Below are 14,166 nucleotides of genomic sequence, written 5' to 3' on the forward strand. Positions count from 1 at the left end.
TGATATTTAGGCGCGAACTTGAGCCAGCCGTTGAAAAAGGTGGGAAGCCAGAATCTCCGCTGCTAATTTCTGAGAAGTCTAACGAGCTGCTGCTGCTGAGGCTCTAACTTGCAAGTTAAATGCTCCTGTCAGACGAAACGGCAAGGCGAAGTGAGCCGTGGCTGCGAGCGCTCTGCTATGATCGCTGAGAAGACGATCGGAAAGTTAGATAAAGTAATTGCCTGAGGCGGTCGCCTCAGGCTGCCCGCGGAGTGGCAGGCTCCGCTAGTTACAAAGAAACTGTTTTTAAACTGATTGAGGCAACCTAATAGAGGCACAAGCCTGAAAAAAGCCAAATTAAATGGGGAAGATTTTTACAAGCCGAAATAACCCAAGAGCAAACCTCAATCAGAAAACCATTCCAGTCAGGGAGTGCACAACCTCTTACCACTAAGGCTGAGTTAAAACTGGGGGTCACTGGGGAGGTGTCCCGTGGAGGAGGAGGAGCGTCCCGGAGTTTTAAGCCCAGCCTTTCCAGAAGAGACTGAAGCACCTCCCGCTTGTGGATGCTCTGAACAGTTCATGGGAGAATGTGTTCATTTTCTAGCAGTGTTTTCTGGTTATTATGATTCCTGCCTTTGGAGGAATCCAACAACTTTGGATTGTGCCTTGCAAACTTTTCTTGCCTTGTGAATCCTCCAGTGTTATGGATTTAATTTTGCCTGATGGATTTATCTTTTTTGGGAAACTTTCAAGTGCCTTATGGACTCATTTCCCTGTGGATTTTTGATGAAGGGAATTGCTGGGGAATATTAATAAATCCATTAAACCACAGTGTGTACACTGCTGGATTTGCCAATAGTTAAAGAATCGAGTTATGGGATGATTTGACTTTTGGGATGAACAGTTTTATATCTGTTAATTAAGAGGAAGAGATGGTGAAATTGCTTATACTTGGGATGAAGGTGGAAAGTTGCTGTCTTAGTTTCTTAATTTTTCTACACCAGAAAAAACTTGATTTCATTGAGGGTTGCATCAAAGTTGTATTTGACCTTGGGGGCCGGGGGGGCATGATCAGAAGGCACAGCCAGCTTGATGTCATGTTGGGATTGCCTGTGATGGCCCAAGCACTATGCCAGTGAAAATGGAGCTTGGGAAGGCAGCCTGTTGTCCTCCTAAGCTCCATTTTCTCTGGCAGAGGGCTGCAGGAGGCAGTCACAGCCGAAAACAGAGCTCAGGAGAGTCACATGCGGCCCTCCCAGCTTCATTTTTGCTGGCAGAGGCACCGCAGGCCAGTCCCTCATGGGCCAGATCTAAGTATGGGCCATGAGTTTGACACCCCTGCTCTACACTTTTCTTTTGTTTTTGCTGTACTGCAGCTTTTACTTACATTTCTTTTTCTTTAGTTTGTATTATACTGTTGAAATTAAAACTTTAATAAAAAAATTTGAAAACAGAAAAATGTACTGAAGAATACAAGTTTTAAGAAAGTGCATAACACTCAAAAGGAGGGAAATGTACAACTCTGGTATGACCCAAATATAGCCAGAAACACTTTAAAGACAGATAAATAGGCCACAAAAGCCACAGTAATCAATTTATGTGTTTTCTGTCTTGCGTTCCACAGAATAATTGAGAAGATGCTCAAAAAGCTTCCTCAGACATAGAGTTTGCTCCTAGCAGAACAGTTTTAAAGCTTGATGTTTCTGTTCCTCTTCTCTATCACTTTTACTGAAGCAGTGAGATCCCTATTTAGATTCTCTTCATATCTTTTGATTTTTAAATTACCATTAAAATACATATTAAATTAAAAAAACAAATAATTTCATTGTGTTCTTACTCATTTACACAACCATTTTATTTTATACCCCAAATCATTCACAGAATGCAATTTTATCTATATGTATGTATAAATCTTATCCTGTATAAAAAAAATAAAGTAAAAGCAAGAATACTGATGCAACCATATTAACACATTTGTGTCATTATATATTTAGTACATTCATATTAAAACAATTTCAAAGCAAGCTATGATTTGTTAAAATAATAACAAATAATTCACAATGAGTTAAAAAACAACAACAATAATAATTTAATAGCTCTAACAACCATTAAATGTAACACATAAAACAAGAATAGCAATCTAATCTAGACAGATAAAGTAGAACCAATTAAACCAAATGTCTGAGTAAACCTTCAGCTGTCTCCAGAAGGTTAAAAAGCTTGGTATTGACTGTAATTGAACAAGGAAGAAACTCCATAACTGTGTCTTTTGTATTAAGATTGGAACATGAGGCATGCGCAAGGGGGTACCCTACTTCTTTGGTAGGATGAACACACAGTAAAAGAGAGCATCATATATCCATGTTCTATACCAAACAGGTCTTATGTACTCTAAACCTGGTTAACAGCAAACTGGCAGTCACTGCAGTTCTTTCAGAATAACATTATGGTAGGCGGTACAGTTTAGCAACTTTGCTTTGAGTTTTTGTAATAGATTTTGTAATAGTGCTTTTGGGTTCATGTTGAATGCAGCCTATATATATTACATTGCAACAGCCCTCTCTGGCCTGGTTATCCCTGTAACATAAAGAGGCCTCTCACTACTCATAATGTAGAGTTTATCTGTGATAGTGGTAGTCTGCAAGGTTATGTACCCATTCCTTCAGAACTGTAATCCCATTCAAACCATATAAATTCCTTAATTTCTTTACAAAGGAATGTTTTGTAAGGATTCACTTTTATTTATTAACCTTCATTTACCAACCAGTGCACCTACATATCAGTTTAGACCAGTGCTTTTCAAACTTGTCAGCTTTAAGATATATAGACTTCATCTCTCATGCTGACTTGGAAAATTCTGGGAGTTGAAGTCCACACATCTTAAAGTTGCCAAGTTTGAAAAACAGTAGTTTAGATCCTGCCTGTTCTCTGATAATTTCAAATGATACATACAGAGGAACTGATCTGGGTGCTTTTGGCATATTGATCTTAACTTCCTAATGATCTATCAATAGCATCATACAGATGTTGAACAACAGAAGGGAACAGAAATATATCACTCAATATATTTTTCCATATAAATACAAATGAAAACCATTTAAATACAAAAAAGATGGTGTTGATGAATACTGCAGTTATTAAGGAGAATCTACAAGATCATACACTACACACTCCAACATAGATAAAACAATACCTTATAAATAAGAGAAAGAAGTGAAAAGCTATATACAAGTCATTAGGAGCAGAACCACAATAATATTCCAACTACGTAAGGCACATTATTCCACAAAATCTTTTTAAAGCTTTTTAGAATCTTTTAAAGGACAAAAGTGGAAAAAATTCTGATATTTACAAGAAAACTATTCCCATGAATTGGCATTGGAACTGAAAAGTAGTTTCTTTGTAGGCCAATTTTATTCCTCCAACTGGAATGTCACCAGTGTCTAGAAATCAATGCCAAATTCTGATACATAATCCTGATGGAAACTCATATACAATACAGGGATTCACTTAGTCAAGGCCTTCTGACAAGACTAAATCAGCTCTGAAGGACAGGTACACCACAACATATGATTGGATGCACAAGCTGCTGAAACTGATCTCATAAAACTGTATAGGTTGAAACAATGAACATCTAATTTGAACTAGTATTAATTTTTGGCGTTCTGACAGCATGTAAATAAATGATTTTATCCTTCAAATACCTTGCAAATAAATTACAATGATTGTCTATTTGCTCCCACATATCAAAACATGCGAGTCCTTTATATATCTACTCAAAGATGCAACAGTGGTGGCACAATAGGCTTATCTGCAGCTTTTAATTTCCCAGCAGACATTATAATATGTTTTTACACCTGTTTATTGTATTCACCGCAAGTTTTCTACCCTTTATATGTTCTAGTTTTCTCTTGAGCAGCTCCATTTCCTGTCACTGTTCAGGAGGTCTTCTGGTTTCCACAATAAAGTAATGATGATTTATTAAATTTATATGCTACCAACTTCCAGCAACTTTGGGTGATTAATGTTTAACTAATAATGCTTAAGTACAATTGTATCAATAGCCTGTCTTACCTCACTATCCCATTGTAAGAATAGGGCCCCGACAAAAACACTGACTGGATTATCTGGAAAGATCCACAAGACATTCAGAAAATGTTTATATCCTATCAAGTTACTGGAGGTTGCCTCAAAATCATTATACTGATTTGCTTTTTCCAAAATTTCAAGGACATACTCCACGGCAGAAGGATAAAATCGATTGAGTGTGTAGGCAGAATTCCCAATTAAAAGATTGCCAGGAAAATTATCATTTTTTAAAAAATTAAGTAAGGTATATTTCCACCTCAGTTAATGAAATTAAAATTCCAAAGCTCTTCTCTCAATATTCTTTGACTACAATGCAGTTCTAAGTTAAGATATATTGAATGAACAGGAGGCAGCTCAATATGCGTACTATTTCAAAGGAAAACTAAAAATAAAAAGATTCCATTATTAGTTGAAATGGGACTAAGTTGGAAAAGAAGGCTAGCTATCTTATTTAAGAATAGTTTAACAGGATGTTGGGCAGACTATGTGAATTTCAGCCTGAAATATTTGGAAGTCTCTGAAACCATGATAGCAAATACATATTTGAACAGATAGCTAGAGGTTGAGGATCTAGGAGGCAATTTAGAGAAAAAATAATTTACATTCCTGAAATTACTTAAACTAAAATAGGCAGGAAGTAAATGGTTATTGATGTGTCCCAAGGACTGTGTTTTATTACTAGGATATAGCAATATAAAGTCTTGTTTCTGATACTCAATTACCTTGGCATTTGGAATCTCAGTTTTTGTTCTCCAGTTTTGACTCCTATTTACTTTTGGTCATGTGGTGCCTTGTGTTTTGACCTCTGGCTATTTACTGACTCCCTTATGTGTTCCCATTATTTTCTGAACATAGCTATTTATCAAGATCAGATATGAAAACAGGGCAAAGAGAGAATGACTTAAAAGATTGTGAGAGTGTAAATTCACTCCCAGATATCAGTATAACTTACTTGATTCAACTTGGAAACATAGAAGGAAGGATAGCTTATATTGAAACAAGAAAATGTACTTTTTGAAGTCAATAGTAACTCACAACAGAAATCTAGAAATTCCTTTTCTTATCTGCAGACATTCAGGACTTCACAAATTGTGGTATAATGCTTTGTTTTTTCTTTGGAGCCATCTCAATAAAATATTTACTTCTTAATAAAGATGCCAGCTGCCATCTATTACTCCTACATCCAGAAAATGGCATCCAGGTAGTCCTTGACTTATGATCATTCATTTAGTGACTGTTCAAAAGTTGTGATGGTGCTGAAAAAAGTGACTTGTAGCTGGGTCAACACATGACCATTGCAGCATCCTTCCACTCATGCGATGAAAATTTCTGTTCTTGGCAATCAGCATGTATTTACAATGACTGAAGCATCACAGAGTCATGTAATTGTCATTTATGACCTTCCCAGATAGCTTCTGATAAGCAAAGTCAACGGGAAGCCAGATTCACTAAACAACTGTGTGAGTCACCTAACAACTTTGGCAAAAAAGGTCATTAAAATTACATGCAGCTCATTTAACAATAGTCTTGCTTAGGCGAAGAAAGTTCCAGTCCAATTCTGGTCATAATTTGAGGGCAAGCTCTATTATGCATGAAAGGACATAAAGGACAGATAACGTACAATAAGAAATAACTATTTCAGTTCATAACACTAGGGAAAGATTCATGAAAAGTGCAACACTGGCAGAAGATGCATATCCTAACTGATATACACACACACACACGGTTTGTCAAAAACTCAACATATTTTGCTGTATATAGTTATATTAAAGGGACACTGGATATTGCTACCACATATAGGAAAACAGTACTTTAAAAAGAACTGGAAAAAACAAAAGAGAAGAAAACTGCTTGTATCTATAATCCAGAAGAAATGGTATCCATAAACATGCAGCCTAAATATTGTTATCACTTGCTCCAATTTAATAATATAGGGGTGTATAAGAGGCCTAATCATTATAGGATTTGAGTAGTTTACAACTATACAACTATGAGCCATGGTGGCACAGTGGTTAGAATCAATATTGCAGGCTAACTCTGCTGACTGCAGCATTCAATCCTGACCAGCTCAAGGTTGACTCAGCCCTCCATCTTTCCGTGGTAAAATGAGGACCCAGATTGTTGGGGGCAATATGCTGACTCTGTAAACTGCCTAGAAAAGGCTGTAAAATACTATAAGTCTAAGTGCTATTGTTATAAACAATACTTAATATCAGATAAACACAATAATTCTCTTTTCCCTTTTTAAAATGTTCAAAGTATTTTCTTATTTTTTATTTTGTTATAAGATTTTGTTATAAGATTTATATCCCATCCTGTTTTGTATAATTTAAATGATGTACATAATGCTCCTGCCTATTTTCCTTAGAAGAACTCCGGGAGAGTTGAGTTGAGAACAAGGGCCTAGCTCAAGATCATTCAGATAGCTTTAGAAAACTATAGTTTTAGATTTCTGATAACAGAGAATACTAAGAAACTTGATATATTGGAATAAAAAAACCTTAAATTCATATTACATGTTCTCTTACCATTTTCACCAGAAGGTAATGATACAGTGTTTGTTGGCACAGTATCAGAATTCACTTTTCCATTTTCAAACGTGTCATTTTCAGTCTGTTGTAACTGCCAGTTGAGGCCAAATAGATGCATTGCTATTGACAAAGAAAATATATCATTTCACAAGTTATATTGGGAGGGAAAAAATCTATAATGAACAGTGAATACATTTACATGTTATTCTATAGCCAACATTCATATTTTAAAATACAATATAATGAATATTTTAATAAACTCTAAATTGTTTTCCTTTGTTTTTGGTTTAGGAAACATAGAGATGTTAGATAAATTTAAAAGGACATATAAAATTCATTAGAAATTAATTTTATCTATGAAATAATAATGAAAAATACCCCTAGTACTCCAAAATTCTCAATTTAATAGAAACAGAAGCAAAACTTAGCAAAACCATCCCCTTTCCTTCTGAAATGGAAATTTTAGTAATTTCCATCTATGATTTAGTGATTTTATATCTTCCCAAACCATCTTTAGATGAACAAAACTATTTTAATTTTAAAATATACAGCTCCTCTCCAATTTCATTATACCTTTATAACTGCATCTACATTTCTGATTTATTATACAGACAGCTATGATTTAAAAAACAAATATATTCATACATCAAATACATACAGCATTTAAAATCAATGTAATTCAACATTATTCACACGTCCAGGAATAAAATAATTTTGTTTCTTTGGTCTAAGGATAAACACAATTATTTGGGAATAAATACTACATTGTTGAATAAAAAGCAACATACCTTTTAAATTAAATGAAGAAATACACAATGTTGCCTTCTGAACATGACTTTAATTCTTTAAGTTTGTATACAAAAAATATCAGGGAACAGAGTAAATAGCAGCCAATAAATCTTACATGTGGCCTCATGCAAGCATATCTCAATTCACTTCTGGCTCAAAACAAACTGGGATCACTGAACTAAGTTTCCAAACTACACAAGGAAAAATATGGTTTTTCCCCTTAATGTGAAAATAAAGCACTGAAGGCAGCAACTATTTTTGTTGTCTTTTAAAGATAGGCTTAATCTTATATAGCGCAGTGAGAACTTCTATGAACAGTACATGGAATACAGACTACATTTTATACTTTGAATTTGAAGTGAGATCATTGTTGATCCATTTGGCCTGACTGAACTTTCCTGTTACTTTTCCTTCCATTATTCATGACACTTTGCCAGAAGAAAAGTCCTACAGAACTCAAAATATCTGAGTCACTTTATCGATCCCAATAAAAGCATGACTGAACTACAGATTTTAGGCTTTCTTTTAATGGTCTGATACCTTTTTTATTTTGCCATGGATAAATTTCAATATCTTAGGTTGGGAGAACTAGTGCATTACTGTACTACAGTGGTAGTCAACCTGGTCCCTACCACCCACTAGTGGGTGTTCCAGCTTTCATGGTGGGTGGTAGGGGTTTTGTCCCTACTTTATAAATCACCATTACTATGGAACTGGTGGGCGGTTAGAGAAAATTTTACTACTAACAGAGATACAAAAATGGGCGGTAGGTATAAAAATGTTGACTACCCCTGCTGTAGCACATGAAGATAAAGATTGGTCATTTCAGTTGATTAGCAAGAGCTTCTGCGGCACCCAATTCTGGGCACCCAATTCTTGGCTTTGTTATCTAGATTACCGAGTGTACATTCTTGTTTTGTAGATGCTTCTAGATCAACAGCTATAATATGGAAGAGGTGAAGATGGATTGCCACTATTTAAACCATGATTCCTGCAATGTTTTCACTATAATGAAATGTCACAGTACAAAGTAAGTTCATCAAGCCATAGCATTCTAATGTCAATGAAAATATTTGTATTCTTTCAAGTTCTTCCTACACGAATTGCTAAAATAGTTGTTTCTTTTCAATAATAGAAAAAATATAGATGAAACTCTCTTCTTAGGCAATAATATTAATGATAATTCCACAGACTATACTGGAGTATAGTCCTATACTGGAATGTTATAACTACTAGTGCTATTAAATGAAGATTCTTTAATGGCTTTCCTTTGTGTTCTTTATGTTATATATAAAGGACTTTGGTCCAGATTTTGATTTTCTTTTCTTTTATATACATCTCAACATTTATTCTTACTCATTACCAATGCAACTCACCTGACCAAATATCATTTCCTGAATACTGCTAGAATTATCTTGTTCTTTTTTCAAAGCATTTTATTTATTTATTTATTTGCATAGCAGTGCATCTTACTAATGTGATTCTGAGAAGCTCATCAGTTAAAAAAAAATGATACATTCATGCAAATAAAATGATTATGAAAATTATTAAGATTAATAAAAAAAACAAAAGTGTGGAAAGTGCAACCACAGCTTGTGGACAATGCAACCATTTTGGAGGCTCAAGATAGTTTACTACAATGAAAAATACAAAGTATAAAAACAAAAACAAAATTAAAATCACTCATTAAAATAATTAATAATTAAAACCTTGGTAAAACCTTCTTAGAGCTCATTCCATAGCTTAGAAACTATAAAAGAGAAGATACTTTCCCACATAGTAATTGAGTTTCTTGCAGTATGGACATTTTCAGAAAACCTTTTCCATTGATCTAAATATATGGGCAGGTTTGTAGCCAAACAAACATGTTAACAGAATTTCAATATTTAATTTGTGTATTTGAAATATTTATAGAAAAGTCTGTATATTTTTTTAAAAAAAATTAAAATGCAGCAATTAAATATCTCCTGCATGACCTCTATTTGATTATAACCCAACACAATGCTATCCCAACCCTAATATATAATATACACACATTTTAACAGAACTGCAGATAAATGAAAATTTATTAAGACATAACAGAGATGAAAATTACATCCACTGTTTTTTCAGCTTTTCTCTAGTTTTGTTTTAAAAGCAAAAAACTACACACACAGACTACAATGATTACAGCAAAGCATTTACATTGTATCCCTTTCCACAGCGTTCAGCTAAAAGACAGTTTACAAAGCTAATTTGATATTAGATAATTAGCACAGAAGGGAAAAAGTGGAGTAATCAACCTGTAAATATTGGTAGATTTTCAAAATTTCATATTTGAAATATATTTCTTTAAAAGATATAATAAATTAGTTCACTAATAATTTTACAAAAGTCAAACAAACTTGTATGTGCATGTCAAGCTACAAGATAATTGTGAAATGGCTGGGCATGTTGAAAATACGCATGATAAATAGCTTTTTCACACGTTAATGACTAAAAGTAATGAAATCTATTACAAAGATTTATGGAGTCAAATATAGCAAGGTCAAATGAATGTAACATTCAAATATTAGAGTTAGCTAAAATTCCCTGTTTTGTAATAAAATTTGCATGGCATGTTATAATTCACAAATGATACAGAGAATGCAATTCTTTAATATTCCATAATAAGATGAAAGGAACAATTACAACAAATATTCCATAATAATATAATATAATATAACAAAAGGCACTGAATGATTTTATACCCGCTTGGACTATTATTCTATTGGAACATAAAATGAAAACATGAAATTGCAAATGAAATGCACATTAAAAAGAATCTGATTACAGCAAACTTTTCTATAGATTGGAAAAATTGTAATTTATATATGAGTCCATATCAAGTTTAATGAATGTGCTATTATTATTTTTTAAACACTGGTAGGTGTATTTATCACAATATTCCAAGGGAGAATCAAATGTGCTCACAGCCTCACAGTAACTGCAAGCCAGTATGTACAAACTTAGAAATAAATTATGGTGAACTCAATTATTTCTGAAAGGTCTACTCAATAATACATAGGTTAAATTATTAGCCTTTACTACCATAATGAAAGGCATATTCAATGTAAGTATGTGAAGTGCTTCCATGAGAGCTGTCTGTTATACTTCTGCTATAGTAAAACATTTATAGTCCACACCTAATATTTTATAGTGATCATCAAAAATATCCTACTGTATAGCAGCAAAAACTTTTCCTCTAAATAAAAATGTGATTTCTTAAAAGTGCCCTGACCTGTTTATTCATTAAATAACTTCCCTGACAATTCTATTAAATCATCAGGAAACAGTTTGAATTAAACATGTTGAGAAAGGTTATAGGAAAGTGAAAAAACAAGGAGAGAAAAATAATCTATTTTGAATACCTGAAAGAAGAAAGTGTAATGTAACTATTTTCTGAGTGCTTTTAGCATTTGAAATCTATGTTAAATGTTTATATGTATATAAAGGTTTATTGTGCATTTTATAAGTTCAGTCTGTATCTCTGTTTCTTACAAAATACATATTCACAAAGTATTGTTAAAATTATTGCGCCTCATAATATATAAGATTAAGATTATTGTAGATTCCATAGGACTATATGGTACAATTGCAATTTTTTTTGTAAATTAAAATGATGGATACACAGATGCAAACACACATCCCCACCTACACAAACATACCCACAATATTTCTGGTAATTTCAGAAAAATATTAATTTTGTTTTGATAACGGATTTATTTCTTTATTATGGAATCAGAAGGAAAGATTCTATTAGTTGTGCTACCCAAATCCAGAAAGTAATTTCGTAAAAATAAAAAAAAATGTTCATTTGAAAATGTATCTTTCAAAATCGAAAAAATCTCACTATATATTCATAATTTTAGAACTACTCGGTAACTAATCATTTGCTGTTATGCTTTAACAGCCACTTACCTTTCAATCACTTTTTATACACATTTCATTGTGCTAAATTAATTAATAATTATATTTGTAATTACAAAGTAAAGGTGAGCCTGGCAAATTATTTTATAAACAAAGCAACTAAAAAGAAACTGTCTATATTACTACAAAATCACATTCTTTGTATTTCTGTCAAAACCCAACCTGCAATTCATCAAACTGAAATCTGGAGATTCCGGCTCTGGAACATGGAAGACTGGGAGGAAAAACTTAGAGCCATGCTGGCGAACCTATGGCACATGTGCCGAAAGTGGCATGCAGAGCCATCTCTCTGGGCATGCAAGCCATCACCTGTTGCTCTACCAGGTTCCAGCCCAACAGCTGGTCTTCACACGATGAGAACATCGAAAACTGGAAGAGCAGCTCCCCAGCGTGCATGTTTCTACCAGGAAGCTGGCCCAGTTGGTTTTCATGCACACATGCATGTCAAAAATAAAATGACCAGGTGGCTGGCATGCATGCGCACGCTGAAAACCAGAAACTCAGCTTCCCAGCATGCACATCCATGCTGACCACCTGGTCTTTTGGTTTCTGGCGTGCATATGCGTGCGCTCCAGGGAGTTGCTCTTCCAATTTCTGGTGCTTCCTGCGCGCGAGTGTGTGCAAGGGTGGGATTCAACTAGTTTGCACCTATTCGCTAGAACCGATTGTTAACATTCTAAGCAGTTTGGAGAACCGGTTGTTAGAAGAAATTACTGGACTAATCCTGTAAGGAAGGCAGGAAGGAAACATTCTGGTGTTGCTTACAGAAACTGTCTCTCCATTAACCCTTATTACATTCTTGGCAGGACTAGACTTCCTGTCTCAGGAACATCTCGGAGTAATTTTTCCCTCCTTTGCTGGTACTTTGCTTGTGTGGAGTGACCATCCAAAGTTACAATGGCACTGAAAAAAGTGACTTATGAAAATTTTTCACACTTACGACTGTTGCAGCATCCCCACAATCATGAGAAGCCAGGCAAGGAGATGCATGCCTCGATGTGAGTGATATTGAGCTGGCCACGCCCAGCCAATAACATGTCCATCAAGCCATGTCCACCCAGTCACATGACCATCAAGCCATGTCCACCAACTAAGCCACACTCACAGAACCAGTTGTTAGAAAATTTGAATCCCACCCCTGAGAGTGGCTCCTGTTTTGGCACTCAGTGCGGAAAAGGTTCACCAACACCCGCCTAGGGCACCTTTTAAGGATAGGATTCTGATGCTGGACTACAGAACTTTGTGAATTAAAGGCTTTGCTTGGTAGCAAAATAGCTGGGAGAAAACTGGGATATTGGAAAACATTCCAATATCAAAAATATCATAATAAAACAGAAAGCAAGAAGAGACTTGAATGAAGGAAAATTAAATAGGGGTCCTTGGTGCTCTCTGAGCTTGATTGTTTTCTTGCAGATGATTCATTATCCAAATAGGTAACATAAATCCAGAGCTACAAATATTTTCCAAAATTAAGTCTGTCAAACTTTGTATTTTCTATATCTTACAGGTTTCCTAAATATTCCATAAGAGTCTAGGTCCTGTATTAGGGACACATTGTACACACACACACACACACTGTAATCTAATTATAACCCTCTTTGCCTTTCATAACTAGGGCTTGCAGATTATTTGCATTTTTAGCTTTCAGAGTACATCTGTACCATTAGCAGATTATTGACATTTCTTCCTCCATTATGAAAAAAAAGCCCCAGGAAAATACAGCTCTGTGTCCCTCATTAACAATTTGAAGACCGTCTGTTTTATCAAGTTCCATCTAGACTGCATTTTCCTTGACTGTGTGTAGTTTTTCATGAAGGACAATGATATATTCTGGGTTCCCATTTTCCTAAAAAAATCTGACAGCTTTACATGACTGACACAATCAAAAGCATTTCTACAATCAATAAAGCATATATTGACATCTTTTTGACATTTTTTACCTGTCTCAGTTATCCAGCATGCATCAGCAATAATATTTTCTTTTCTCGGACTTCCAGTTAGGGCTTCTTCGGTGACAGACCGAAATCGTGATTGGCCATGGTTCTGATCCGTGCTCGCCACTGATCCCGAGCTGCCCGGATTCGGGGCTGAAACCACCCCGTAGAAGTGGTGAAAAGGGGGAGCCATCAGAGGGGTTGAGGAGAGCCACATCTCTCATCCTCAGCTGGCCATTACTCCCTTTCCCAAAGGCGGTTGCAGTGGTGGTCAGAAATGGCCACCTCAAAGAACCCAACTGGACAAGATTGTGCAGGAGGAAGTGTAAAGGAGAAAGTTTGACTGACTGGGTTGAATGGAGAACATCTATTTAAGGTACTTGGAACCTGAATTTTACAGACTAATACTATTCCTAAAAAAGATTTTAAGCTGCGAAAAAGGGAAAGGAAGCAGAATTGGCTTTTTTCCCTCTAACATCGACAGTTTTAATTGACTTGGAACATTAAGATACTAATCCACTTTGACATTAATAGGCTATTTCTAGCTGGATAATTTAAAAACTTTCTTTTAAAAAAGAAAGAAAGCAGCGGAGGGAAAAAGGAAAAAAGAGGGTGGAATCTAGAAAATGGAGACCACCTGGAACTTAAAAAAAAAAATTGATAGTGGAATTTTAACAAGGCTTGCAAAAGAGACATTGTAGCTGAAACTTTGTTACAAGATAACAAAGCCCCCGGAAAGAGAAAGTGAGAAAAGAAGCAAGAAATAGTTTTGGATTATTGGATGATTCCTGGAACTTTGGATGGAGGATCCTAATGAAATAAAATAAAATCAATTGGGGGTTGTTTAAAATTTTTTAAAATGGCATCACTCCTTGAAAAGTTAAAAATGAGAC

The 14,166-nt window shown here is 34.9% G+C and overlaps 1 protein-coding gene across 23 annotated transcripts in view; it reads right to left on the bottom strand.

Moving 5' to 3' along the window:
• Positions 1-14,166, bottom strand: part of TENM3 (teneurin transmembrane protein 3) — a 660,890-nt gene that overhangs the window by 99,300 nt on the left and 547,424 nt on the right. For all 23 annotated transcript variants that reach the window (XM_087936357.1, XM_087936356.1, XM_087936366.1 and 20 more), the window contains one exon: positions 6,600-6,722. In XM_087936357.1, coding sequence (XP_087792483.1) covers positions 6,600-6,722 — 123 coding nt within the window. The remainder of the gene's footprint in view (positions 1-6,599; positions 6,723-14,166) is intronic.

Source organism: Pseudonaja textilis, chromosome 6 (assembly GCF_049901715.1).
Source record: "Pseudonaja textilis isolate UNSWEBS1 chromosome 6, rPseTex1.2, whole genome shotgun sequence".
Classification (NCBI taxonomy): Eukaryota; Metazoa; Chordata; class Lepidosauria; order Squamata; family Elapidae; genus Pseudonaja; species Pseudonaja textilis.